Below are 26306 nucleotides of genomic sequence, written 5' to 3' on the forward strand. Positions count from 1 at the left end.
TATTTTGTGTTTTCACTTTATTACTGTTTGAAGTGCTGAATAAATACTTTCCACAGTGCCCCTAAGTTAAGCTTAACTGCTTTTGTGCCAACCTACTAGAGAGCGAGGACAGGTTAATTTGGAGTTTGCTGGTGTTTCACCCTGGCAAGAATGTGGTTGCTGCTTGAGCAGGATTTCACTCCCCTCCATCAGTTACTCAATTTCCTACGCAAACAATCACCAAGAAATTGTGGATAGTAAATTATTGGTCCGCTTGGGCCATAGGGTGTCCTTTTTACAGGTAATGAAGTACACAGGGGAGGTTAAGAGGAGTGTGGGCTTGGGTGTATAAGATGAGTAGTTCTGACACCGTTCCACCACTGGATCCACAGTGGTGCTTTCCTCCCTCAATTCCAAATGTTTCGGAAAAGCATAAGAGTACATCAAATGGTTGGTCATTTTCAAGACTGCTATGTTAAGCAGCCAGGCCCTTCAGGTGTACTGTGTGAATTGGAGAAAATTGTGGTGCACCATGTTTAGTAGGAAAAGTGGAGCGATTATGTGATCAGATATGATAATGCTAAAAATTGTGTGTGATGTTGTTTGTTGCAGTTGACACACTAAGGGCAGCATATATGCCCAAATGTTTGCCCTGTTATGTTATGTCATGTTACCGCAAATTTATAACGCGCACAGCTACCCGGAAGTGTCCCGCCGTCCTGAGCTTACTGTGCCATAGGACTCAAGCTCCGCCCTACTGATGAGGCCCAAATAGGTGGAACCCAGTCTGGGGTTGCTTGTGGATCCTCTGGTGGGTGCCTCATCTGGCATTTGCTGGTGGACTCTTCTAAAGAGGAGCAGGATCATTACTGATTTGCATAAGGCATGCATTTGGCTAGAGTGGTACGGTGGGCAAAATTTATTGAATGGAAGGTGATCCCAAGCAATCGCCAGTGGCCCCAAGAGATCGCCAGCATTCCATCCATCACCTCTGTGTTTGTTGCGTGTGTTGTACCCAGCAGAACGAGTGATGTCTTGTGTGAGATCTGTACTTAACACACCCTTCACAACAAATGTAGATGCATAGACAACCATCTAAGAACAATCCAGATAAAATGTGCATTTTCACAGAAATCTCATTCTGCTTTTGGAAACATCTGATATTCATCTTTACATGGTTTGCACCCGATTTAATTTGGAGGTTTGCTCCATACAGAACCAGGTTTCACACTTTACTTAATCTGGCTTTGTTTTGAAACTGTTGGTGTATTAAACGCTCGGTCCCATTTACACTACTCTTCAAAGATTTACCAGTGTTTCGTCCAAAATGACATAATAGTGTCTCATCACTACTCTCATATCAACTTGGGCAAAAAAATCCTTTTGCTTGTCAACAGTGCTCGAATCAGTCATTTGTGACACTTTGTATCAGGCCCCCCCCCCCCCCTTTGCATGGAGCGAGTGCACATGGTAACATTTTCTAAATCTGACAATCTTTGTAAATCCAACCATCACAACATTATTTGGAATTCTTGTGTGGAAATAGTCAACATAAAAGATGGCCATCCCTACATAGTTGTATGCATGGCGGATATTCTTTAAGTTTATAATTTTTAACACAGGTCATTTGCTATGCAGATAAATATAGTCAAATATTTCTTCTTTGTTCATAGGATAATAAGGGGCACATGCATCAAGGGTTTTTGCATTCGCAAACGGTGCGAATCGCAAAATTCGGCCGTTTGCGAATGCAAATTCCTTTTTTGGGATGCATTAAGGTTTTTGCTTTTTTCGCAATTTAAGAAATCGCAATTTATTTGCGATTTCTTAAATTGCGATTGCATTTAAGAAATCGCAATTTTGCAATTTCTTAAATGCAATGCATGATTTTTTTTAAATTGCAAAATCGCAAATAGGAAGTGGTAAATTACCATGAAGTTAACCTTCATGGTAATTTGCAAAAACTTTCAAAAATGCACAAAAGTGTATTTTTGAAAGTTTCATTTCACACACACAGACACATGCCCTTGGGGCATGTGTGTGTGAAAAAAGTACTTAAAGGTACATTTCAGGGGTGCAGGGGGGTCCTTTGGACCCCCCCCCTGCACCCTTGAAATTGCATTCTCATTTTGCGATTCCTTAATTGTGATTCACAAAATGAGAATGCCTTCACATTCATTCCTATGGGCCTAATCAATGGAAAGGGATTCCTTAGTTGCGATTCGCAAATTGTGAATCGCAATTAAGGAAAATTAAGAAATCGCCAAAAAAATTGTGATTTCTTAATGCATAGCCGTTTGTGAATTCTTAATTGCGATTCCTTAATTTTCGCAATTAAGAATTCGCAAACGGGAACATTGATGCATGTGGCCATAAGTGTCTACATCATGTAAGCTATAATAATAATTCTGTTACCCTCTAATGGACTGTACATACATGATTTAAGACACACCAAGACCAACTCACCGACAGATTCACTTTTCTTATGTGCATATATAAGCGCCATAATGGAACACAAGGAGATCTCAGGGACATTTTTCAAAAGTTCAAGTTCTCGAATAGCCTCTTGAGTACGACCTGTGAAGGAAAGACAAATTCTTATAAACGCAATAGGGTCTAGATTCTTCCATTCCGTTTTCAGATAGACAAAGCATACAATTAGACCTGTATACATAAGAAAACAAGTTACTTACCTGTAACTGTAGTTCTCCAGTATTGGAAGCTTTCATAGATTCACAGGCCTGAATCATTCCCCGTCGTCGAGACGGGAGTCTCCGGGAATTAAAAAGCAATGCTTAGCAGTATAGCACATTGAAAAGAGGCCTAGGCCCATTTCCCTTTTACAACCCATAGCCTTCGTTATGTAAAAGAGCCCAAACTTGTCCCTGAACCAATCAGAGCTCCTCATCCTCTAGAACACTCCTGAGAGAACCTTTTGCCCCTGAGATTTTCGTGTACTTATGCCATAAACACCTTGTGTGCTAAATCTGAGGTGAGCATCAAAGGGGAGGAGGGTGGATTGCATGTGTATCTATGAAAGCTTCCAATACTGTAGAGAGCTACGGTTACAGGTAAGTAACTTGTTTTCTTACTCCAGTATTGGAGCTTTCATAGATTCACATACCTGAATCAGAATAGCGAGCAGTAGAATAAAGCACATTTTCATTTTTTTTTTAAGACTAAATGCAGATCTGGTACAGTTACGTAAGACATCATCTATATATACATATTCCTCTTAGAATTCTGCATATCAGTAATGTAACCACTCTTATCAAACATAACAATAAAAAATGTGCATTTGTAACAAGAAAAGGACGGAGGGATAGAACAGAGGGCTTACCGTTACTGGATAAGGTTTCTCAGCACCGCTTCTCCCACTGCCACATCTCTCTCTCTGCGGCTGCATCCAAACAGTAATGCCTGGTGAAGGTGTGTGTACTCTTCCAGGTCGCAGCCCTGCAGATATCCTGGATCGGTACTCCCGCAAACAAAGCAGTGGAGGTGGACACTGCTCTTGTAGAATGGGCACCTACTCGTGCATTCAAAGGCTTTCCAGCTGCCTGATGACAATACTCTATTGCACTGGAAATCCATCTGGCAATACCTCTTTTTGACAAAGGGAAACCCTTCCTGGGTGCGCTGAAGGCGACTAAAAGTTGTGAAGACTTGCAGAAGGGTCTAGTCATTTGTAAATAGAATTTGAGACAGCTTTGGCCGTCCAGGGAGTGGAGAGCTCTTTTGGCCGTTGTTGTTGGTTGAGGAAAAAAACTTTTGAGAATTAGCGGCTCATTTAAATGAAAGTCAGTCGGCACTTTTGGAATAAACTTTGGATTAGTCCTAAGTATCATTCTGTCCTCCTTACATTGCAAGACAGGGTCTTGAATCATGAAAGCCTGTAACTCCCCCACTCTTCTGGCTGAAGTGAGCGCTATGAGTAGCGCAACTTTCCACAGTAAAAATTTAAGATCTGCCCTGTGTATTGACTCGAAGGGCTGCTTCATTAATTGAGAAAGTACAATGTTCAACTGCCAGAGAGGTGGTGGAGGCTTTACCGGAGGAAAAACTCGGAACAATCCCTTCATGAATTGTTTGATGAGTCTTGCGGACCATAAAGATGGTCCTGAGTAAGTCCTTCTGTAGCCTGATATAGCGGCTAAATGTACCTTAATAGATGCATGGGCCAAGCCCGATTTCGCCAACATTAAAATGTATGGAATAATCTTATGCGCTGCCGAATTCAGAGGATGAATGTTACATCTTTTGCACCATAAACAGAATCTCTTCCATTTCATAGTGTATGTTTTGTTCATACGATCCACTCTGGCCCTCGATAGGATCTCTCTGCACTCCGCTGAAATCTTCAGATGTTGAAAGGAGCCAGGATGCTAAGTTTAGTGATCTGGGGTCCGGATGGAGCACTTGTCCCTGGGACATTGTCAGGAGCGACGGTATTGGTTGGAGATGAATCGGTTGGACCTCAGACAGTAGCAGAAGTTCTGTGAACCAGTGTTGCCTGGGCCTGGGCCACCATGGGGCTATCAGGATTATCTTGTACAGCTCCTTCTTGATCTTCGTGAGAATGCGTGGCAAAAGGGGAATTGGAAGAACTCCTGATATAAGTGCTTGACCTCCTGATGTTTTGGTGGTGAACAAGGGGGCATTTGGAGAAGTTCTAGAGTGTGTCCGAATTGTATTATGTTGAGGACCCATTGTTCCGTAGTTATTTGCTGCCAATTCTGGAGATGGTAAGTAATTCTTCCACCCAGGGGAAAATGTGACGGAAAAAGGATAGATGTAGCCGGATCCGGAAGGTTGTCATTGTCGTCTGGTATTGTCCTTCCCCAGACAACCTCCTCTTCCTCTAGGAGCAGATTTTGTGTAGCCTCCTGTTTTGTCATTGTGTATACCGTTGACGGTACGGCTGGGACGAGGTGGACTAAGAAGTGTATCTGCCCTGCTGGTATCCATCTCTATAAGATGATTGGCCTCTACCTCTAGAGCCTCGAAAAGGAACCTTCCAATATTGTAGCGTTCCTAGTGATTTTGCAGTGTCGATATCTTTTTTGATACTTTGCAGTGCCTCATCGATATGTTTTCTGAACAAATCCTCTCCATTGAAGGGAAGGTCCAAGATTTTATTCTGGACTTCAGGCCTAAACGCTGTTGCTCTCAGCCATCATTTCCTGCGTAGGACTGCCGCTCCTCCCAGAGATCTGAAGGCTGTGGTTGCGATGTCCATCGCGCAATCAATGACTTCAGCCGAAGTCCTTTCTCCTTCTTGAAGAATCTTTTTGGCCTCCTGTCTATCAGGTTCTGGAATGTGGTCTATGTAAGGCGAGAGGTCACACCACATCTGCCTACCGTACCTACCCAGAATGGCCAGGGCAGTCGCCGCCTTGACTAGAAGGGCAGACATGGAAGAAAACCTCTTCCCTGCATTGTCCAAGCGCCTACCCTCTCTGTCGGGAGGTGTCATAATAGGAGCAGATGGATTCCTCGATTTCTGCTGTGCCGTTTGGGTTATAACTGAGTCTGGCTTGGGGTGGCCTAGTAGACAAGCTGGAGCATCCGAAGGAGCTTTATATTTCTTGTCCAGCCTGGCGAGTACTAGAGTCACTGCTGGGGTCTCCATGACCTTTAGACCCTCTTCCCATATATGACTAACAATCAGGAGAGACCGAACTGCCTTGCGGTATCGTTCCTTAAAATCGTTCAAGAAACACTCCGTCTTGTCAGATGACATGGTGAACGCAAATCTCTTTGTAGCTCTCTCCATTAAATTATGAAACCTCCCGATATCCTCCGGTGGAGAGTCTACAGGTTTCGGTGAAGGTGACGAAGGCGATGGAATAAGATAATCATCCCACTCTTTGCTGGGGTCTTTGCTGGTTATCTCTCCCTCTTCCTGTTCATAATTAGTGGTCACTGGTTCTTGTTGAGACCTTGGTTGTGGTGATCTAGGCAAGGGCTCCGGTAAAATCTCTCATTGTCGCACTTGCGTACTTGGGATAGAGCGTGGGTGAGGTGTAGCCACTGGTATCTCTTGAGAGGTATGAGGTATAGGATGCCTCTTTTTATAATCCTCGAGCATAAACTGCAGATCCGTCAGTAAGGAAGACGGAACGCTAACCATCTCCTCTTGATACTCCTGACGATAGTGTTGTTAGTGACGATCCTGAAATCCCTCATATTCATCCTCCAAGTCATCGTCTTGGCACTTTACATGCAACTGTGACGGGCTACTGGCAAAGCTAAATGGGCCGTCATCATCCTCCTCATCCTCTGAGTCTTCCTTCTCTAACAGGTGGATGGTACCAAAGGTGTCACCTTACTTGGAGAGGTGAGTTCTAGGCGAATTCTCCTCTTTCTGGTAAATTGCCGTTTTCCTGGGGGGGTTTTCTCTCGTCGACGGCGCCGTCGACGGGATCGCAGTCGAAACCGATGACGAAACTATTGTCGTTGATGCTGCCGTCAAAGCTGCTGTTTCTGTCGTTGTTGTTGCGGTCAACGATCCCGTTGTTGCTGTCGTCGATGATCCTGTCTACGACGTGGTCGTGGCTGTTGTAACAGTCGTCGCTGATGCCATCGTCACCACAGATCTCGGCGTCGACACTGTCGTCAACGGTGCCACCGTCGATGGAGAGATAGCCTTAGAAGTGAGTTTTACCTCAGTTTTCGACGACGCCATTTTCTTCATAGACGCTCCCGTCGATGATGCATATTTTTCCACTTTTACCTCAGGAGGTGTAGAGGTAGGCTTCTTGAATGAATGTTTGACTTTAGGGGATGATTTTGACGGCTCCGTGCTCGTCTTCTTTGTATGTTTGACCCTTGAAGCATGACCCTTGCTCTCCTTTTCTCTGCGTGGAGGAGATTTAGAGGGACTGCGCCCAGAAAACCCTAGAGTGGTCTTTTTAAGGGCCTTCTCAGGACGTTCCTCCGAGGTATGAGCATGAGGAGACCTGCTTCTTTTCTGAGATCTCCTAGAAGTAGAAGAAGCCTCATCAATGTCACTAGACATGACTTCTTTCATGGCTTTTAGTTTTTGAAGCCATAGTAAAAGCCTCCCTTCACGATCCCCTAGTGTTTTATTTGAAAAGGTACGACATACCTTACAGTCCTTTGCTTGATGGTCCGTATAAAGACAGTAGATGCAATCCTTATGAGGGTCGTCTGTGTAGAGCCTTTTCTTAAAACAGGTAGCACAGGCTCCAAATAAACCTTTTTTTCTCCTTGTCAGCCATTCTCAGGAGCTGGTGAACAAGTAGGCAGCAATCAAATTACCAAATCAGTTGAAGAACTATGAAATACAATCCAAATTGAAGTAGAAAACTGTAGAATTTGAGCAGAGCTCAAAGGAGATTTCCTAGCACAACGTGTGGTAGAAAATCTGAGGGGCAAATGGTTCTCTCAGGAGTGTTCTAGAGGATGAGGAGCTCTGATAACATAAAAGGGTTATGGGTTGCAAAAGGGAAATGGGCCTAGGCCTCTTTTCAGTATTCTATACGGCTAAGCATTGCTTTTTTATGTACCGGAGACTCCCGTCTCGACGCCGGGGAATGATTCAGGCATGTGAATCTATGAAAGCTCCAATACTGGAGTAAATCCACATTTATATTTAAACAGCTGCTTTGTCTCCATTGTGCTACATAAGAACTTGAAGTGCTTGTAAACTCTTTAAATAAACAAGCATTGGCAAAGTCAAAATGCTGGGGTTAATGTGCTAATGCAGGCAGTTTGGCATGATAGGACAAAATAAATAGGATGGAGTTGGCAGGAGGACAGAGAAAGAAAGAGGTATAATTTTAAACAAATCTTTCAAGGAGTTTAATACAAACACTCAAGACGCGGCAGAAAGATAAACAGCTAAATGCATTAGGAAAAATAAGACTACTCCACTGGGCTGAGTCAAGACTTAATTGACATTGTTTTTCAAGCCAAAAAGGTTGGTATAAGAAAGCCAATGGTTGAAAGGGGAGGACCCAAATCCTTCTCAATACATATTGTAAATAATAGGCCTGCAAGAATAGCAATGTTGGCACAATCCAGACCTAAAAAAGGTTGTCTAGTTACGCAATGTTTCTTTATCCTTTGAACTTGTCTTCAAGGATATTGTGTGATGGCCGATTACAATGTGAGCTATAGAAGCTTCTAATTAGAAGATATTAAGTTAGCAAGAGTCTGCATTATGTGACAGAACAGTAGTCTTAATTTTATTGTCTGAAATATAGTCCAGGACATTGGAATTAAGTGGCAGTGGAAGCCAAATTATGCAACACCCCTGTGTATTAAAACAAACTACTCTGTATAACAGCATAAGTACTTTTCAGAATACTTATCTCTCAGTAAAAGCTAATTAAGGCTTTGTGGCATGGGACCCTCAAAAGAAGTGCAATATAGTTAGGAGCATTCTAAACCCCAAAGTCAAGTTATAATAAATACGGATTTGCAAACAGGGGCGGAGAGGTGTTAATAGTGAAAAACATTTTTTTTAAATTATGGTGTATAAGGATTCTTTCAGTCATTTCCACTTTGAATTACATTTAAGTAATTACAGTTGTTTTGTTTCCTCCTGCAGGCAAGAAGTTTCTCCCTGGTCCATCAAATAGTAATGTCTATACTGTCTGGGCAACACTGTCACCACTTTCAATAGCTGATTACAGCAATCAATAATCAAAGGTGACCGGTTAGCTTTAAGTCTCTGATCAGTTAGCTTTACGTATATAGAGCCTGCGCACCAATTTAAAGATTTTTTGATCTGTTAGAAACATTTTACTTGCTAAAATCCGCTAAGCATGCAGCCAATGATGGATTATGTGACGTGACAGCTATGCAAATTCCTATTTGTGTGGCATATGAAGTGGACTCACAAAGGCGTTTTCCCATTGGCCCTTAATACAGCTTCTGAGATGTAGAAATGAGAAAATTGAATAGTAGACATTGCTTCGATCCTAAAGAATTAGCATCGGCGTAGCTCGGAGGTGGATGGTGAGAAGGTATTTGGGATGATACTCCCCCTCCCCACTCAAAATGTATTCTGTAGTAAATAGTTGGGAACAAGTGCTTTCAGTCAGGTATGGTGAGGTGTCTGTTGGATTTCACGTGATTTTTACATGCCCACATTGATAATCATATATTTGAAAACAACAAGAGGTCCCAATTAAGTCGAAAGCGACCTTGGGGATAATGCTATTCAGACAACAGTGGTCCTTTAGGGAAATTTACTAGAAGAATAAATATAGACTCAGCCGTCGCTATATTTGTTTGGATTTGTCCAGCCGGACAGCAGTCTAGTATTTACTTGTGGTTGATATAATAAATGTTACACACCAATTCACAACGTGGGGCACAAGCCTGCGCCCTTCTTAACACATGTGCAACATACATTTAGTGACAATACTGGAACAAAAGGGCTTGTAGGCAAAAGCAAGAGGTTTGAAGCACCAGTAATTGCACAATGTCATGGTACCTCAGAACATTACAAACACTTTTACATTAATAGTACACATTAGTTCTGAGCTTGTATAAGGCGTTATGAGAAGTCGACGGCGTTTCGATCTGTTATCTTGATACACGGATCATCATCAGGACATAGATATTATGCCTAACAATTATGGCCTCAGGTGCCGAAGGCTGGCTGAGCCAGGCAAGGTTATAGCAGTCGGTCCTGCTGTTTGGACGCGGTAGCGCTCATGAAGTTTCCTAAGATCGGACGCTGGATTGGAGGTTTAGTGGCAAAACCGTCAATGTGTGCGAACGAACCGGTGATAAGAAGGGTCAGCTCAAACGAGTCCGGGGGCCAACGGCATGATGGCCAGGCCAAAGTGGGTGTAGCGGCGCGATCGCGGTGTATACAGGGAAATCCTTCAGGCTTAGTCTTGAAGGAATGTTACGCAGCTTATTTTACCAGAATGCAACCGTATAGTATTGGTTAAATGACACTCTACGTACAACACAATATCTTCTACACAAAGAGACTAACAAAGCACACAATACTGTAGCACAGAAACAATAGTAAATTGCACTAATATACAGTGGGCTCCAGGGGGAGGCCAAACCATATACTAAAATAGTGGTATAAGAATCATGACCCGGGTCAAGACAATGTGTAGATGACGTAGAATCAATGGGATTCCAAGGAACCACGCAAGTAGGGACCCCATGGAGAATGGGTGCGGTGTGGGAACAAGACTGATGCGCCGTACAATTCTATGGGAGAGTCGCTGTTGCCATTTTAAAGTTTAAGGACTCTTCTGAGTGGACTTTGAAGAAACCCTGTGAAATTTAGGAGGTTGGAGAGCCACCCCCACCCATGGATACCATAGTACTAGAGTTCCCTATCCCAGGGAAGCAGGGTGCATAGGTCTGAAGTGGCATCGGAAACCAGCGTTGAGCTCTATGGAGGACTTCGAAGAAGAGCCACTGCTAGGAAGAAGGAAAGTGTCAGTCAAAACCAAAATGTGGATTCCTGTTGAGGAGGACCTGCAAGCAGAGGGGACAGAGTTTGGGTCACTCAGGAGTGACCAGGGGCTCTGTAGACAAATGCCCACCGATGTCGGGTGCTTCAGGTGCGTTGAGGGGGTTCTTGACTCTACAGCCACCGGGACCAGGAGGTGTTGAGGACGACGAGGAGCAAGATTCGAGCTGTACCACGAAGGATGTTGAGTGCTGAAGGGTCGGTGTCCTGCTGGAGCGCCAACAAGCCTTGGAAGCAGCAATCCACGAAGATGGTCAAGAAAGATTAAGGTTCAGACCAGCAAGGTCCAGGAGACTCACCAAACACAGGGGAGTCAGGGCAAGCCTGGAGCAACCAGGGGAGCCCAGAAAAGCAAAGATGAGCCTCAAGAGGACCCGGAGGCACAGGAGTCGCGAGGGGACCTCGAGCAGTTTCATAAGGCAACAGCCCACGGAGGACTCAGTGCAAGGAGGCCGAAGTTTTTTGGTGGAAAGGGTGCCAGAGGTTGTGGCTACTTGCAGCACAGTGCATTTGTTTTGGAAACGCCAACAAGCATATGCACCTGCAAAAGTACACGGTGCACAGGGCTAGGGTATTGCAGCCCCCACAAAGGATTCGGACCTCAAATTGGTGAGAGGGCAGCTCGGACCTCGAGGGACTTGAAAACCCATCTCCTGTGTTGCTGTAGCCTTCGGAGTCCATAGGAGCTCAGGATGTGCAGACCGGTCAATCGTGATGTGGTGCCTGCAGTTGCAGGGGAGGGACTCTTTCACTCCAAGGGAGATGTGTTCGATTGTCCTCGATGCTCCACAGGTCCCACACGCAGCCTGTATGGTGCACGGACACAGACGATGCTTCAGACTGAGAGGGAGACTAAGTCGGGCCCAAACGAAGTCCAGAGTGTCCAGACGGTCAAAGTTCAGTGGTTTCTTGTTCAGAATCTTGTCCACGTCGAATCTAGGGTCCTACAGCCAGGTAAGCCCTTTTGTACCCATGGGAGAGGGTTGGACAGATTGAGGAACCCTCCCAGGGGGGGGTTCTGGACAGTGGGGAGGTTACTCTCATGTCCTTTGTCCAGTTGCTCATGGGAGAGGGTTGGACAGATTGAGTAACCCTCCCAGGGGGGGGTTCTAGACAGTGGGGCGGTTACTCTCATGTCCTTTGTCCAGTTGCTCACCAGAGCAGGAGCCAAAGGCTCCCAGGACTGGTTTGAACTGGACTTTGCACAGGGATCCAAATGTGCCCCTCAGGTAGACTTTTGGTCGCTAGCAAGAGCACCCACCCAGGTCTTATACACCAAATCCTATCTGGGAGGTGGTCACAGCTCCCTGAGACAGAATGCCTATTGTTCTGCTTTCCCCTGCTCGAGCTTGGCTCAGCAGCAGCAGGGCAGAAATGTGTCTCTGGTCGGCAGCAATCTTTTTAGGCTGCCCGAGACTAGAAGGCTGGTTCCGGGAACACCAGGGACCTCACAAAGCTTGTTTCTGAGGGGTGGAATCATATCTACCACACTGGTTACCAGTCTGGAGGAATGATTCCATAATGTTTGACACCAAACACGATAGGGTTACTTTCAGCTGTTTTAGAGTTGGTCATCAAGCGGTCACAAAATGCCACTCTATATGTCGTAAATGGCTGCAGCACGAACGACCCGGGAGAATGGACTCCGTAGGCTACAGGGGTGTCCAGCTCATGCAGTGGCACCCTCTCACAGAACCAAGCACCCTGCCTTAAGGATTGTCAAGGCCTGCTATAGGGGTGACTTATAGGTTTTAAGAGTAGTGACCCTTTGATATAGCAAGTAAGTGGTGCATGCACAAACTTACAGGCTGCAATGGCAGGCCTGTAGATCCATTTCGCATAGCCTCACATCCTGGGGAACTTATGCCCTGGGTACATGGGTACCATATACTAGGGACTGACAAGGGTACCCCAGTATCTAATCTGGAGTGTACCTAAGTACATGACATAACATTTTAGGGAGAAAGCGGATAGACTGAGGTCCTGATTACCAGGATCCTAGTCAGAATAGTAAAAACAGTGACATATGAAGCAAAAAGTGGGGGTAACCTTAAGAAGCAGATCCTACTTTCCTACAGACACCATGGAAAACCTGGCATACCCGAACAGGAAAACAAATAAATGACCTCCATACAGTGAAAAACAATTTCAAAATGTCAGGGATATTTATTTTTGGGTTGTTCTTTTTACAAACAAACTCCCACCTTGAAAGTTTGCTGCAGAAGAGGAGGTGTTGCAGGGATTCTGCACATATACAGAACTATGCATAGGAAGATGAGGCCTCAGTGAATAGAGGGTGTACCGACCTACCACATTAGTACCCATCTTCCTGTGCATAGTTCTGTATATGTGCAGAATCCCTGCAACATGGTGCCCCACGTTGGGCGCCATGTTGCAGGGATTCTGCACATATACAGAACTATGCACAGGAAGACGGGACCTCAGTGAGTAGGGGGTGTACCCACCTACCACATTAGTACCCAAAATCCCAAACCAACTAGCTATAGTCTCTCATATTACTCTCTCTTGGGAATCGCGGGAGCAAGACAACTCTTTCACTCACTCACTCATACTTGTTCACAATGCAACAATAAGAGTTGGGCTATAGTTTAAAATGTTTATTTTAACTAAAGCGCTCTATGGTACAGTACACATGCCGTTACTAGCAGCAGAATGCATAAACACAATACAGTCAACATTGTCGCAATTTCATAGAATATAAACAGGCATATCATTTTATAAAGACATTGGATAAAAGACAAAAAGACCCAACCACCCTCCCAGTGCCAAGGAATAGTTTATCATAAAAAAGAAGACCTCTGGACTTTGCCAGGCGACCCCATACCTCAAGGCATAGATACAATTTTCACATCCCAGGGCAAGCAAAGCTCTTCTCTCTGGAAAGGTGTCTCTTCAAGTGTCTCATAATATGTTGTTCTTGCAATATTAAAACACACGATTTCCAGTAGTGCAGCTGTGGGTAGTATGTTATGTCTCGGTGCGAGGGGCTAACCAGGACAGAACAACAAGGGCAATTGTTGATTGACCTTTCACATTGTGTTCAGACTAAACCGCATAGCAAAGCAGAAGATGCGAAAAGCAGACAGTTCTCATGTAAATGGTGCACATACAGAGTCTTGCAAAATATATGCTTGCAGTGTTGTGCGCAAAAGCAGCCTCAAAGCAGCGAAGCTCATGCTAACTTAGCAAATGCCGACAAAGGACCTATAAGCTCTACTACAGTAGAAGTCAGTTAAAATGAGAAGTGTGATGAGTCACTGGGCCATGACCAAACCAAAGTTCAGGCTTACGTGTTCTACAACAAGAACATTGGTGGAGCTCCACAGGTACACAACATGGCTTAGTCGATGTCAATCCACCTTATATGGCGAGGGTAAGTCTATAAATAACACATTCCACTGTGCATACCAGGGTAGTATATTTCCTACAGTATAATGTGTCAGTATTCACCAATGTTTACATTCATCTGTTAGGAAAACTAACAACATTCTATCTCAATACTTGCTCACATCTGACGAATTTGCAAAGATTGTTCAATGAATAGGTGAGACTAAATCTTAACTTACATTGCGAAAGTGACGCTTGCTTGTGGAAGAAAGCTTTATCAGTGGCGCCTGGCACATCTTCTGAACCCAGCAGATCTTTCTGTGCGATACTAATGTATATACCTAGCACAAGACCGCCAACCTTTTGATGACCTTACTTAAAGCTGACTCAAAGAGGTGGTGGGGTATTTACAGACCTGCCTGGATATGGCTGGCGAACATGCCAAGAGTACTGAACATACCAGTCACCTAAGTTTATTTTTGCCAATAAAGATATGGTAGGTGCTGAAGTGTATGTGGCAAATATGCATGGGGGGGACCTTAGACAGGGTGGTGTTTACCCTAATTGTTTTGATAATGTATTATTCTTCTCTAGTGCATAGACAAGAGATGCCTACAATGATTAAGAAGACCAATAGTACGGTATATCAAATACAGCATGAAAAGTTCAAAATACAAGAATACCTACAGCAATAATTCAAATGTATACAATAAATAAACCCAAAGTTAAGTTGCAGTGGTTGGTTAAATTAGGACATGCCATTTTGCTTGTAAACAGAAAAAAAAGAGCAAAAGTATAAACTCCCTTTCCAAAATGTATAAATTATCTGATGGACATATTGGAGCTATGGGATGCATAAGATAAACCTGAGTTGTACATATTACCCATCTGCATGCACTTCAATGTTGTCATTCTACTGTGTTACCTTCCTTTAACATTCCATACGCTTTGAAGAATTGCAGCACGGGGTCGTTGTTGTATTTATGAAGACCATCTCTTGCAATACTCTGCACATGGCGGTAATATTTTTCTTGACTGTAGTATGCGATATTTGCCTAATGTGAAGTAAAGCACATAATTAAAAACTTTTAGAATCCAGATGTACACAATTAATAGTCTAGTATAGAAAAGGTTGATTATCTTGTACCAAGCAGTCATCATTTGAAACTTGATTCTTACAGCCCTATGCAAAGTACATTCTGTAGACTTTCAATAACATGGTCACAAGATCCAGGTATATTGTGATCAATATATGTAGAAACTGATTTATAATGTCCATGGATTTATAGTTTCTTTGAAGCACCCATATTGCGTTTAGGTAGCTTTTTCTAGGTGTGTTGCACTTTTTGTAAGGAATACGTTAGATTTAGCAGGAAACCATCTGACTCACCCAAATCCATGCATGCAGCCTTTCACCCATTTTGGTCAGTCAGAGAATATGCGCCTGCCATTGCGCCCACAGACTGTAAATCATCTCAAACTTATAAAACACAGGCTGAGAAAGCCAAAATCTATTGCTAGATATTGAAACACGCCTACAAAGCCCACCAATGGCATACCACAACTGCCTGAACTTCCACTAACCATCGAGAGACCGTCGCTCCGCCTCACTCGCCCTGGCACATACACCACGCATCTGCCAAAGCATAGGCTGTTCCTTCTCACTAGATGTGACACAAAAGACTGAGGAATACCCAATGTTTTTGCTTGCCTTTCCTGTCTCGAAAATTAATCTCTAGAGGTCTTTTATGGACTGCTAAGAAAATACCTGGACACATCTCATCACAGACATTGCACATCTTTTTTAAAAAATACAGATCGCAGGCATCCAAAACCAGGGAGTACAAAGTAACTCGAGGTGCCGTGGAGTTAGAAACAAATTTGCCCTACAAGTTCCAAGGCGATATCATTCTATTCCTTGTGAAACTGTGCAAGGTACGTTGCTGACGTGGTCGTGATTGATATGATGAGCTGTTTTTAATTTGAGCCAAGTATCTATTTTAGCATGGTGTGTGTTAACATTTAGTAGGAAGCAGGAATGGACAGCCTTACTTGTGTAACTTTGCTATGTTATAGCATTTTACTGTAGAGATGTAGCGTGAAAAAATCTTAGGGCTCTATTTGGGACTATAATAATCGACCTGAGAGGTACATGTCCTGAGTACGTAGTCAATCATTTTTAGATTTCCGGTGACTTACTAGTAACACAGAAGTCAATCGGGTTATAACGCTTGGCCGCATTTTGGGCAATATATGTTATCCAACAAGGCACGATTTGAGTGCTTTACTGCTACATGATGAACGGATATGGAGGAAGTGAAGTTGATACTTCCATTACGATGTTAAATTGATAGGATTGAATGTCATAAAAATTAAAATATAAGTCAAGGCATTTATTCTCTCCGTAGCCTAAATAAAACAAACTGTAACTGGCGTATGAAAGGCCTGGCGACAACGCGAAGAAGAGTCTGCGCTCTATCTAAAGATAATCACCGTATTGATATCATATCGTTCTCGTTTTATTGAAATAGTTGCCCATACCAAGGTAATATAAATAATTTTTTTCTATTTATGCTTGGTTGTAAGGCGTGCCCAGCAGGCTAGTTGTACTTAATAGCAACACTTTTCCTATTAAAATGCGATAAAAATGGCATAACTCAATTCTGGTATAGGCCGCTGATGTAAATTGATTGCAGGTACTCCGTAAAGGAGACTACACAAAACATAATGATGTTTTAGTAAAAAATGGAAAATGAAGATGTATGCAAAAGTGAGATTGATATTTTTATGTCGAGTTGGAGCATTGAGGAATTGTATGTTAAAAGGATGTGACAGTAATGTTTTTTATAGGTACATTGATTTAAGACACTTTTTCTTGTATTGCAGATATTATACTTTTCTTGTGGGAACCAATCACTATATCCTGAAGAAGGTGTTGGCTTCTAAAAAACATTATGCCCACCGAAACGTGTCAATGCCCTTTTTGTTGAGCTTAAGTACTTTAGGCTTTAGTGACAGTAACTCTGGAAAAAGAAAAAAACAATTTGAGATCAGAGTGTAATTCTGATTATGGTCAATGTACTTACCTCATGCGAATAGGATACATTTTTTCCTTAAGCCTTGCTTCCCACTTGCAAGATGTTAATGTATTATGTAATGACATTTTAATGTGATTTTTATTTGTGACTGTTGTACAAAAATGAATAGTCTCTTTTAATGAATTGTACTGTATTGAATAAATTGTCTTTGTTTTAATCAACTTTTCTTTATTGCTCCGGGAGGAATGTGATGTGATAGTTATTAGCTTTATGACCTTAAGTTGTACCCAAAAGGGAATCATTTCTTGACAATTGTTGCTCGGTACTCTACCCTTTTGGTTGTTGGGGTCCCTCTCTTTTATTAGCGATTGCACATCTTAGGACATGAAGAGAATGATCGAAAGGTTGGAAACAGTGAGCAAGAGATCTCAAAACAGTGGAACAAATAGATATTGCTGTTTTGAATCCAGGCCAGGGAAACAGCTAGTAATGGCGCAGCAGGTTCAGTGGCACAGGGGTATGAAGGTCCACCCCACCACATTGGTGATGTTTTATACTCCAAAACCAGAGGATGGGGTACATAATTTTCTTGCTTGCATAGGGTCCATTGCACCTCTGCTACGCCACTGATCCAAGCCCCGCAGGACAAAGCAATGCCATTCAGAAGAAAGTGATAAGCTTAAGTTCCACATCTTCAAGGCAGTTCTGAGGTAGATAGCATGCAGCATGCCAAGATATCTGAGAGATTCAATCCTACAGGACCAATCATATTTTTAACTGGCACCCTGGAGGGAAGGTAGGTGAAGTAAGCATTGAATGGAATGATGAGAAATGCCAATATACTATCGAAAAGGACTACATTCCAACTGAAATAATAGGTTTTTATATTAGCACACATTGTAGTTGTAATAAAGTTTCTGTCCAGTGAAGTGCAATTATTTCGATGTTTAGCAGCCTCTTTGTTGCTCAAATGCACACAAGATACATTGATTATTACATATTTCAAGAAGAAAAGAAAAGACCATGCAAAAGACCATGCAATATAGGTGGACATATCCAGTGTGCCTTTCCTTTATGATGGACACGAGGATCGCTGTATGTCGTAACTTGAAGAAATAGCAAAGTGGTGAGAATCTCTATTACTCTCCTACTGACTCGTAATGGACAGTTACAATAAAAAGAAGAATTAACTTCTGATAATTCTGTACCTGTTCAATGCCTTCCTATTTATCTAACAAATGAGAATCAAACACTCAGCTTAGTTACTTTATATGGGCTAAATCTACACAAGAATACGTAAGAAAGTACTGTATGAACACAAAAATGATAGTGGTTTAGCCATTCCAAAATTCAGGAACTACTATTAAGTGGCCAAGTTCTTCTACCTAGGCCAATGACTTCAACGTAAAATGTTGTAGGTATTGGTTGTTATGGTATGATTAAAAATAACAATCTATGTATTGAACTAAAAGTGATTGCCCTGATCAGAGGGAAAATGCACATTGCCCTAGGTGTTGGTGACCAAATGTCGGCTTCATGGGAAACAGAAGGCTTGACACACTTTTTCCAATTTATAAAAAGGGAAGAGTTAAGGACTTCATGGGAAACAAGAAGCTTGATACACTTTTTCAAAGTTATGAGAGGGAATGAAGTAAGGACATATGAAGACCTTTGTGAACAATTTAAATTGCCCCAAACACAGTTGTATACATATTTGCAAACTTGAACATTACATTCAGGTACGTCCAAAAAGAAACCCAAGGCAAATATTAAGAACGGTCTCCCAATGGTTGGAATGCTTGATCAAACTCAAAAACACCAAAGTTGTTAGAAACCTGGTTTCTACATATTATGGCAGAAACTCTCCACAAGATGTCCTCTCAAAATGTCCTGGCATGTATCTGCCAAGCTTGGGCCATGTATGTGACATGGGAAAATGGCATCAGTAATTCTACATGGCTCACCACACAACTGCTTCACACTGGTGTCACAGGTTCAGTGGAAGGTAGTCAGTATGTACTTTTGGGTTCCTGGCTGGACCTGTCCTTGTGATGACAGATGGGCATTATGTTAGCATAGATATGGCCAAATAGACACTTTGGGACAAATCTTTTAGACATATCCTAAAAGTTTCCATTCCAAATTACAATACACTCTTAGGCTCAAAGATTTGGGAACTGGTGTTCCACATGAACCTATCTTGTTTGGGTCCTGGCTAGTGGATAACCTCACGCAGAAGGAGAACTTTCTTATCCTTATTAATGATAAATAAATGTGTAACTTAGTGCTGGAAAACAAATGCTGTTCCCACACTGAACCAAAGGTGGATTACACCCGAACAATTCTAGACACATAGGGTCCAAATAAAGGAACCCCTATTTCAACAGCAATGGGCATTGTATGATGCTAAGTATCATCTGAGAGGATGGGCTAGTGAAAAATATACAAATGTACCAAGGAAAACCTTATACAACACTGTAAGAAATTGATTTGTTGGTTGAGGGGGGTGTGAGCCCTTCATAAACAGCCACAATCCTTGTCAGAGTGAATCACAACAAGTTCCTAAATTAACCAGTGCTAACTCTCTGTTAGCATAGCACAAAAGTAGTCGGGTTTAACTTGGAGGCAATGTGTAAATATTTATGCAGCAGGCAAACAGTAATAGTTTTTCATAAGTAGTGGCTCCTGCCATTTGATAACTTTAGAGAAAAACTGAGCTGGACATGCTTCTAGGTTAGGGGACCTGCAATCCTAGATTTAGTTGATTCCCTAACTGAGAACTCTAGTGCCATGAGGTGAAATAGGAGAACAAATATGTCCAGAAGAACAACAAAGTGTCTCAACCAGCCGAGAAGGTGGCCGTGGCAGGACGGATGGGGTGTTAGCAAGTAGGATCTGGAGGTATTGCATCCTGCTTAACACTCAGCTAACACAGCAAGGAATAAATACTCAAAACCTGCTCATGCTGAGTCCATTTCAGGGAAAGAGTGCTTGTGACCTCTGCAGGGTGAGCACTGGCTTGGCGGAGGTTTTATGTCTTTTCCGAACCATTATACAATAGCACCAACAACAAACTACATTTCCTAGAAGGCCATGAACTCTCGCACAGTTCTGGAAATGCAGGGACTAACTTGGATCTCTAAGTATAACTTTTTTCGTGGGTCATGGCATCTTTAGGCAATTGTGAGCCTATGGTCCTGCAACCAGGACACTGCTATATGGATCTAGTATTTACTTAACAAACAGTTGCCTGCTTTGGACTTGACTAAAGGACAGTTTGAATAAAGATCAGTATTTCTAAAATTCAAGTTGTATGGTGGAATATACCGAGACAATTTGAATGCTTAAATATGAAATCTCCTACATTTTCCGATTGCCCAGGAAGGAATCTTATGTCTGGGCAATATTTCTCATACTATGTATATATATGTCAAATTGTAAGGTATTAAACTTCTAGTCTGATTTGCTAAGATAGTAAATTCATAACAGAAACAGATATTCTGCTCAAAGGGAGAAGTATTGGTAGGCATATATTTAAGATACTCATCACTTGTAGGTTTATTTTACGGAATTACAAGTTTCACAGCAACGTTCAGGGAGTTGGTCACAGATATATGGCTAAGGTATAACTAATACAGTGAAGTGCATAATGTTTGTGGAAAGCTATTGAAAATATATGTTTGCTTTAGGCACCCACCATGTCTTGCAGAAATCAGTGACCAGCAGAAGTGACGAATTATTGTGTACAGAGTCCAGTGTCTCGGTTTTCTCTCTTATCTCATTACCCTTTGCCTGTTAAAAACAGTGGCCATCGGATCCCTTTGTATTTGGTCTTTCATCGAGGTGGAAAGGGACAGAAAAGTGCATTGCTCCCTTTGGAAGTCCAGCACAAGGTCTGTACATTCTGACACAAGACTACTGTACTGTACTGTGTACAGACTATGAGGCACCCAACTCATCGACGAAAAGGTCACATTTTAGATACAAGCATCAGTTTCTAATATCAAATGCAGTGACAGAAATACGCTCTTAGCCAGCAGGGAGATATATCATAGGAGTAGGTAAAGGTTTCAAGCCGGCTGTTTCAAGTTAGAAAAAATAAGGAACAGGAAAAGAGTGAATATGACACTGGGGCCCAAAGTGTGTGTGCTTGAAACCCAGAGTGACCCATGAAAAAAGGTTATATATTCTGGAACCCAGAAAGAACAAAGGATCTATTGGAGACAATAAATAACGCAAAAGGCGGGTAGGAGAGAATGTTGTAAACAGAAACTAGGACAGGCTCACCAGGGAGAGATGTTTCGTCACCCTAATAAAGGGCTAGGTTTGTGATCTTGGGGGAGGCAGATGGTAACGATAAGGATCTGGCTGGCGAATTTTCGACAAAAGTGATTCACCACTGAATCCTCTGAGTCTTTCCTTTATCTTCATCATCATTTTGACCTCTTGAAGCAGACCGAAACCAAGGTTCTTCTATATCAGCTGTTGATTATTGTCTGGAGATAACGAGCAAGTGTCATGGGATCACCTATTACATTTACTATCCCGTACCTTCATATTTTTGTTGTTCGTGTTACAAATCAAAGAATTAAATTGTCCAAACAAAGGAGGGACTCAGAGGTGGATGAAACGAAAGCATCATACTATCAAATGAATAAATATTCCCCAGTCCGCACATACCTTTGTGAGCATGTACCGATTGGTCGGGCCCAACCCAAGTTTTGGCATGCGAGAAACTATTACTATTCCTCACTTCCGTATTGTCTAGCGAGACAAAAGACACCAGACAGTTATTCAATCATATGCACCACAGGTGCTTCAGAACAGCACCTACATTTAACAGAAATATCCTTGCAGAAAAATCATCCAAGTCCAAATCAATTGTACATTCATCTAAAAACTAAATCTTTTACAATATAGATACTTAACAAAAAACGTGGTTGTTAAAATGCGTACAATGTATGGAACTATCAAATAAAAGGACCATACTAGAAGGTAGAAAACTGTATAGAAAGAAGTGTGGGTGTGGGATACTAGAGTCTTCTCCAGTAGAAGAGACAATCATTGCACTGAGGGATAACTGGATAGACTACTGTGTCACCCTGCCTTATGCTGAGCTTTCTCGCAAACATTGTGTTTTTCCCAAAGGCCTAAAGATCTGGGAGTCCAGGGGGCATGCACCCTATTGCTTTGCCTTGCTCTATTAGAATATGGTATATCCAAAATAGCGCCCCATTTGTAGTTAGGGTGGCAATGGCACACTCACCAGGCTATGGGGAAATGTATGGTTGGTATCAACTGAGACTACAGTTCTGGGTAAAGGCCTCTGGGGGAAAAGTCACCCACCGGCCTCCATTTGAAATCCTTTTTTCCCCCCGCAAAGGAGTGTGTTGCTTCTTCTTAAATGTATATTATGTGTGGTGGCAAGGAAGTGCAAAAACAACAAGTGATGGACAGAATGTGGATTAATGTCACACATTCACCCCAGTCAAAAGATCTGGGCCCAAATCCATCGTTTTTTTGCACTCCACACCACCCTGGGTTAGACAATGGCGATATGCAAAAAAGCTCTGACCCTGTTGCCCCATGGGAACAGTCCAGTCCGAACTACAAAAGCCATGTCCTTCCCAGAACGGAATCAAGCATCCGAGGACCGGACCGGTTTCGAGGTAACACCTCTCATCAGCCCGGCTAGCTTGACTCCAAATGGTGTGGAGTGCCTGGGACCCACGTCTGGGCATCCCCAGCGCACTTAGGGCGGCAATTGCAAAAACAACAAGTGATGGACAGAATTTGGATCAGTGTCACACATTCACCCCAGTCAAAAGATCTGGGCCCAAATCCATGGAGTCAAGCTAGCCGGGCTGATGAGAGGTGTTACCTCGAAACCGGTCTGGTCCTCGGATGCTTGATTCCGTTCTGGGAAGGACATGGCTTCCCAAACTAATACTAATAAGTTCAATCTGTATCATAATACTAGTCACTAATAGGTGTGTCAGCTTTTATATATATATTCAAACACCCCTACATCCCCCCTTTAATATAACGTTTATACAATCACATGGAACACTATGGAGTATCGCACAAGTTACTGTCGGGTGTTGTCGATAGCAATTTATTTCTTGAGTGTTGTCTAATTAATGGGAGTCAGAATAATTGTATGCTGTTTTATTAAAAAATGCATTGTGACATAGATCAGTTTTAACTGTATTGTGTAATTTTAATTTTTATATAAAATTTGAAATGAAGATCAAACTGTAACATTTAAATGCTAATATTAGTTTTTTATGTACTTTTGTTGAAATAGATTTTAATCGTGGCTTTCCTGAAGAAGGCGTCCCCCCCACGCCGAAACGCGCGTCGAAAGATTACATTTTTGACACATTTTATATAATTTTTTTTACAGTATTGTGTTATTCCTGATTGTAATGTTCTGTTAATTTGATGAAGAATACGATTGATTATGAAAACAATTTATCTATGATAGTATGGGAATCCTTTCGTGAGGATTTTTTAACTTTTCACATATATAAAAACGACTAATTTTGACTTTTTCAATCTTTTTTATTCATTGACAGTAGTAATTATATGTTCATTGGTCACCATATATAGGAAATGTTTAACTGTGTTGTCTGACTCTACATTTGATTGGTACACCGTGTTGCATTCATGATTGCCTAGGAATGATAAAGCATTGATGATACTTTAATTATCAGTCAGGGATCATTAAGGCAGCTATAGAAAACATTTTAACCTGCATTCTTCTTGCATTAACTGTTAAAAGTGTGTACCGATGAGGAGGAACTATACAGGCATTAGTTAATTTGACTAATTTTTTTTACTGGTCGGGACATTGAAATACTGGTTATGTTGGTAAAAATAACAAAAACCAGGTGGTAATCCTGTGCAAGCGATGGGTAAATGTACTCCACAATATCTATCAGACAATAAAACATACCCACAGCTAGGGGGGGTAGGGGTGGACACCCATGTAGGAGGAAGCGGACTTCGGCGCTCCGGCCCCGGGCTTCCTTACTCAGCAAGATCCTGAGCCCCCAGCGCCCAAACAAGGCGGACCCGATAGCTGCCCCTGCCGAGAACCGGCGAGAGTGCAGGGTGAGGGGGCCCACAATGACACACCGAGAAATATCGAGCTTGGTGGCACGGCGTTCTTGAGAGGCGGCGCTCAAGATGGCGCTTGAGACGTGAGCTGGGCCTTGGAACCAGTCATCCCCTGAGACGTGCGGTGGGGAGCAACCCGTAGCGGGTTCCAGCACTGCAGGAGTGCGCGGACATTGGAGAGGGACTGCTCCGCCACAGTGAGGCAGGGAAAAAGAGCCGGGTGCTGTGTGTGGTGACAGTCGAGCTGTGCTGACAGGATACTGGACGCGGCCGGCTACAGTTGTCGTGCCGGAGGACGCCTGGAGTGAAGTGTGAACGCTGAAAAGGGGCCTCTCAGCTTCCATAAGTCAAGCAGGGTGAGCCTGAGGAAAAGTGCGAGCTGAGCGGCTGCACCGGACAGAAGCTGGGTGTGGCCGCGAGCAGTCATCACGCCAAAGGTGCGATCAGAGAGAAGCGAGGACCCGTCAGGCAGCCCCATTGACAGGTGTGTGATCTGCTCGGAGGGGATTGTAGGCCTACAGGACAGTGCACCACCAAGGGGGGACCCAGGGAGAGCCAGGCACGAGCCGGTCTCTTCCTGGGTAGGTTCGCGCGAGAATCAGGAAATCAGGTGGGACTGATTAGGGAACAGATATAAAGGGGTCAGGCTGACGGTTGGGAACTGCGTAGCGGGTGGCTATCAGGGAGGTTTGTTTTGCGACGCTCGTGGTTTCCCTTGTATCCTGGGTCATGGAGGCAGCGGCTGAGGTCCGGAGGGCGGTGCAAATCCTTTGTGAAGCAGGGCGTGAAGACTTGCTGCGGCCGGGTGTCCCGGCGGAGGCGTGGGTCGGCATGGCTCGCCCACCTCGCAAGGCTTCTGAGGGTGTAGCCCGGGCGGTGGAGGCTTGTTTATCGCAGGACCTGGGTGAGGAGGAGGACGACGGAGATGCGGCTATGCCGGCTGACGGGCCTGGGCTAGTATTGCCCGCCGTTGATGTGGAACCCCCGCCGGATGCCCCGGGCGCCTCCCAGCAGGTATGTGCGTTACCATATTTTAGTGCTGGCACACGTGGGGCGCCCGGGGGGAGGAGGGGTCGCTCGGCGGGCCGGCAGGCTCCGAGCCCCAGCGGGCTGGTACGAGGGAAGTCGGGGAAGCCTCAGGCGGGCCCCAAGCCCAAGCGTGGGCGGAGCTTGGATGTGCCTGGGCGTGTGCCTTTTCCCCCCCCTTTGGGGGTACCCCCCGCCCCCGCCTCTGAGGTTCCCCAATTGGCGGCCGGGGCCTCGCCTTACCTGTGGCTGAACGGTCAATGTTTCCTGCTCTCTCCCGCTGTCCCAGGGCCCGGTACTGCCCCCCACTCCTCTTTTGTCCCTACTCCCCAGGGTGGGGCTGATGCCCGGTTCCTGTCGGGCGAGTTGCCGGCTTGCTCCCTAAATGACGATCCGCCCCATGCTGAAGTTGTTCATGCTGCGGGTGCTGCAGTTTTTGGGCTGCCTCCCCCGGCGGCCCAGTCCTTGGACTCCGGGGTGTCTGACGTGGGACCCGCCGTTTCCACCCCCTCGGCTCCGCGTGGGGGGGGTCCGTTGCCCCGGGGGGCGCACACAGGCGCGGGTCCCTCCCTGTTCCCGGTCCCCAGGGGTCGGCTGGGTGCCAGTGCGGGTGGCCTTGCGTATGGGTCGATGGGTCAGCATGGTTTGGCGTCGGGGGTTCGTTCCTCGGGGGAGGATGGCGTCTTCGTTTTCAGGGACCAGGTTACGGGATCTTCTTCTTTGTCTGGCTTGAGCGGCCGCGGTTTTCATGCTGCGCCGTCGGCTGGGCGGCTGTCGGCTGTATCTGCGGGCCCGGGAACTGTCCACACGGCTGTTTCCAGTGGTGGGCTTCACGGGGGGCTGTCTGGAGCGGATAGCTCTTCTACAGCTTTCAATGTAAACAGCTTTCAGCCTATTGATTGGCAGAGTTATGACGGGGGTATTGGTGATGGGGCTATGCCCAGTGGCAGTGACCAAGTTTTCTTTTGTGATCAAGCTTTCTGCGGGAATTTTCATGCTGAGGATTTGGAGGAGGGGGAATTGAGAGACTCAACTTGTGGGCTTTTGGCAGCACGGGCCCAAAGGGGTGGGATGGGGCAACCCACTGTTTCTCGTGTTTTGCAGGTGTCTCGAGCGGACCATGCAGGTGTACGAGGGGCAGTGAGGTCTGGACCTTCACAGAAAGATCGTGGGGCTGTCACGCTGCCGTCCGAGCAGTTGCCCAAAGGTAAGGATGGGTGGTGGTCTGTGTGGCAACCTAGGGAGAGTCTCCCTGTGAAAAGTATAAGGTCTGTTGGTACGGAAGTTGGGGTTGTTGAGCGAGTCGCTCTGGAATC

At 44.2% G+C, this 26306-nt stretch overlaps 1 protein-coding gene across 1 annotated transcript in view; it reads right to left on the minus strand.

Annotated features, from left to right (window-relative positions):
- TTC21A (tetratricopeptide repeat domain 21A) overlaps positions 1-26306 on the minus strand; it is a 427059-nt gene that overhangs the window by 372807 nt on the left and 27946 nt on the right. The window contains exons 2-3 of the mRNA XM_086941450.1: positions 14730-14859; positions 2446-2556 (exon numbers count right to left, since the gene is read on the minus strand). Of these exons, the coding sequence (XP_086797576.1) occupies positions 2446-2556; positions 14730-14859 (241 nt within the window). The remainder of the gene's footprint in view (positions 1-2445; positions 2557-14729; positions 14860-26306) is intronic.

The sequence above is a fragment of the Lissotriton vulgaris genome, chromosome 10 (assembly GCF_964263255.1).
Source record: "Lissotriton vulgaris chromosome 10, aLisVul1.2, whole genome shotgun sequence".
NCBI lineage: Eukaryota > Metazoa > Chordata > Amphibia > Caudata > Salamandridae > Lissotriton > Lissotriton vulgaris.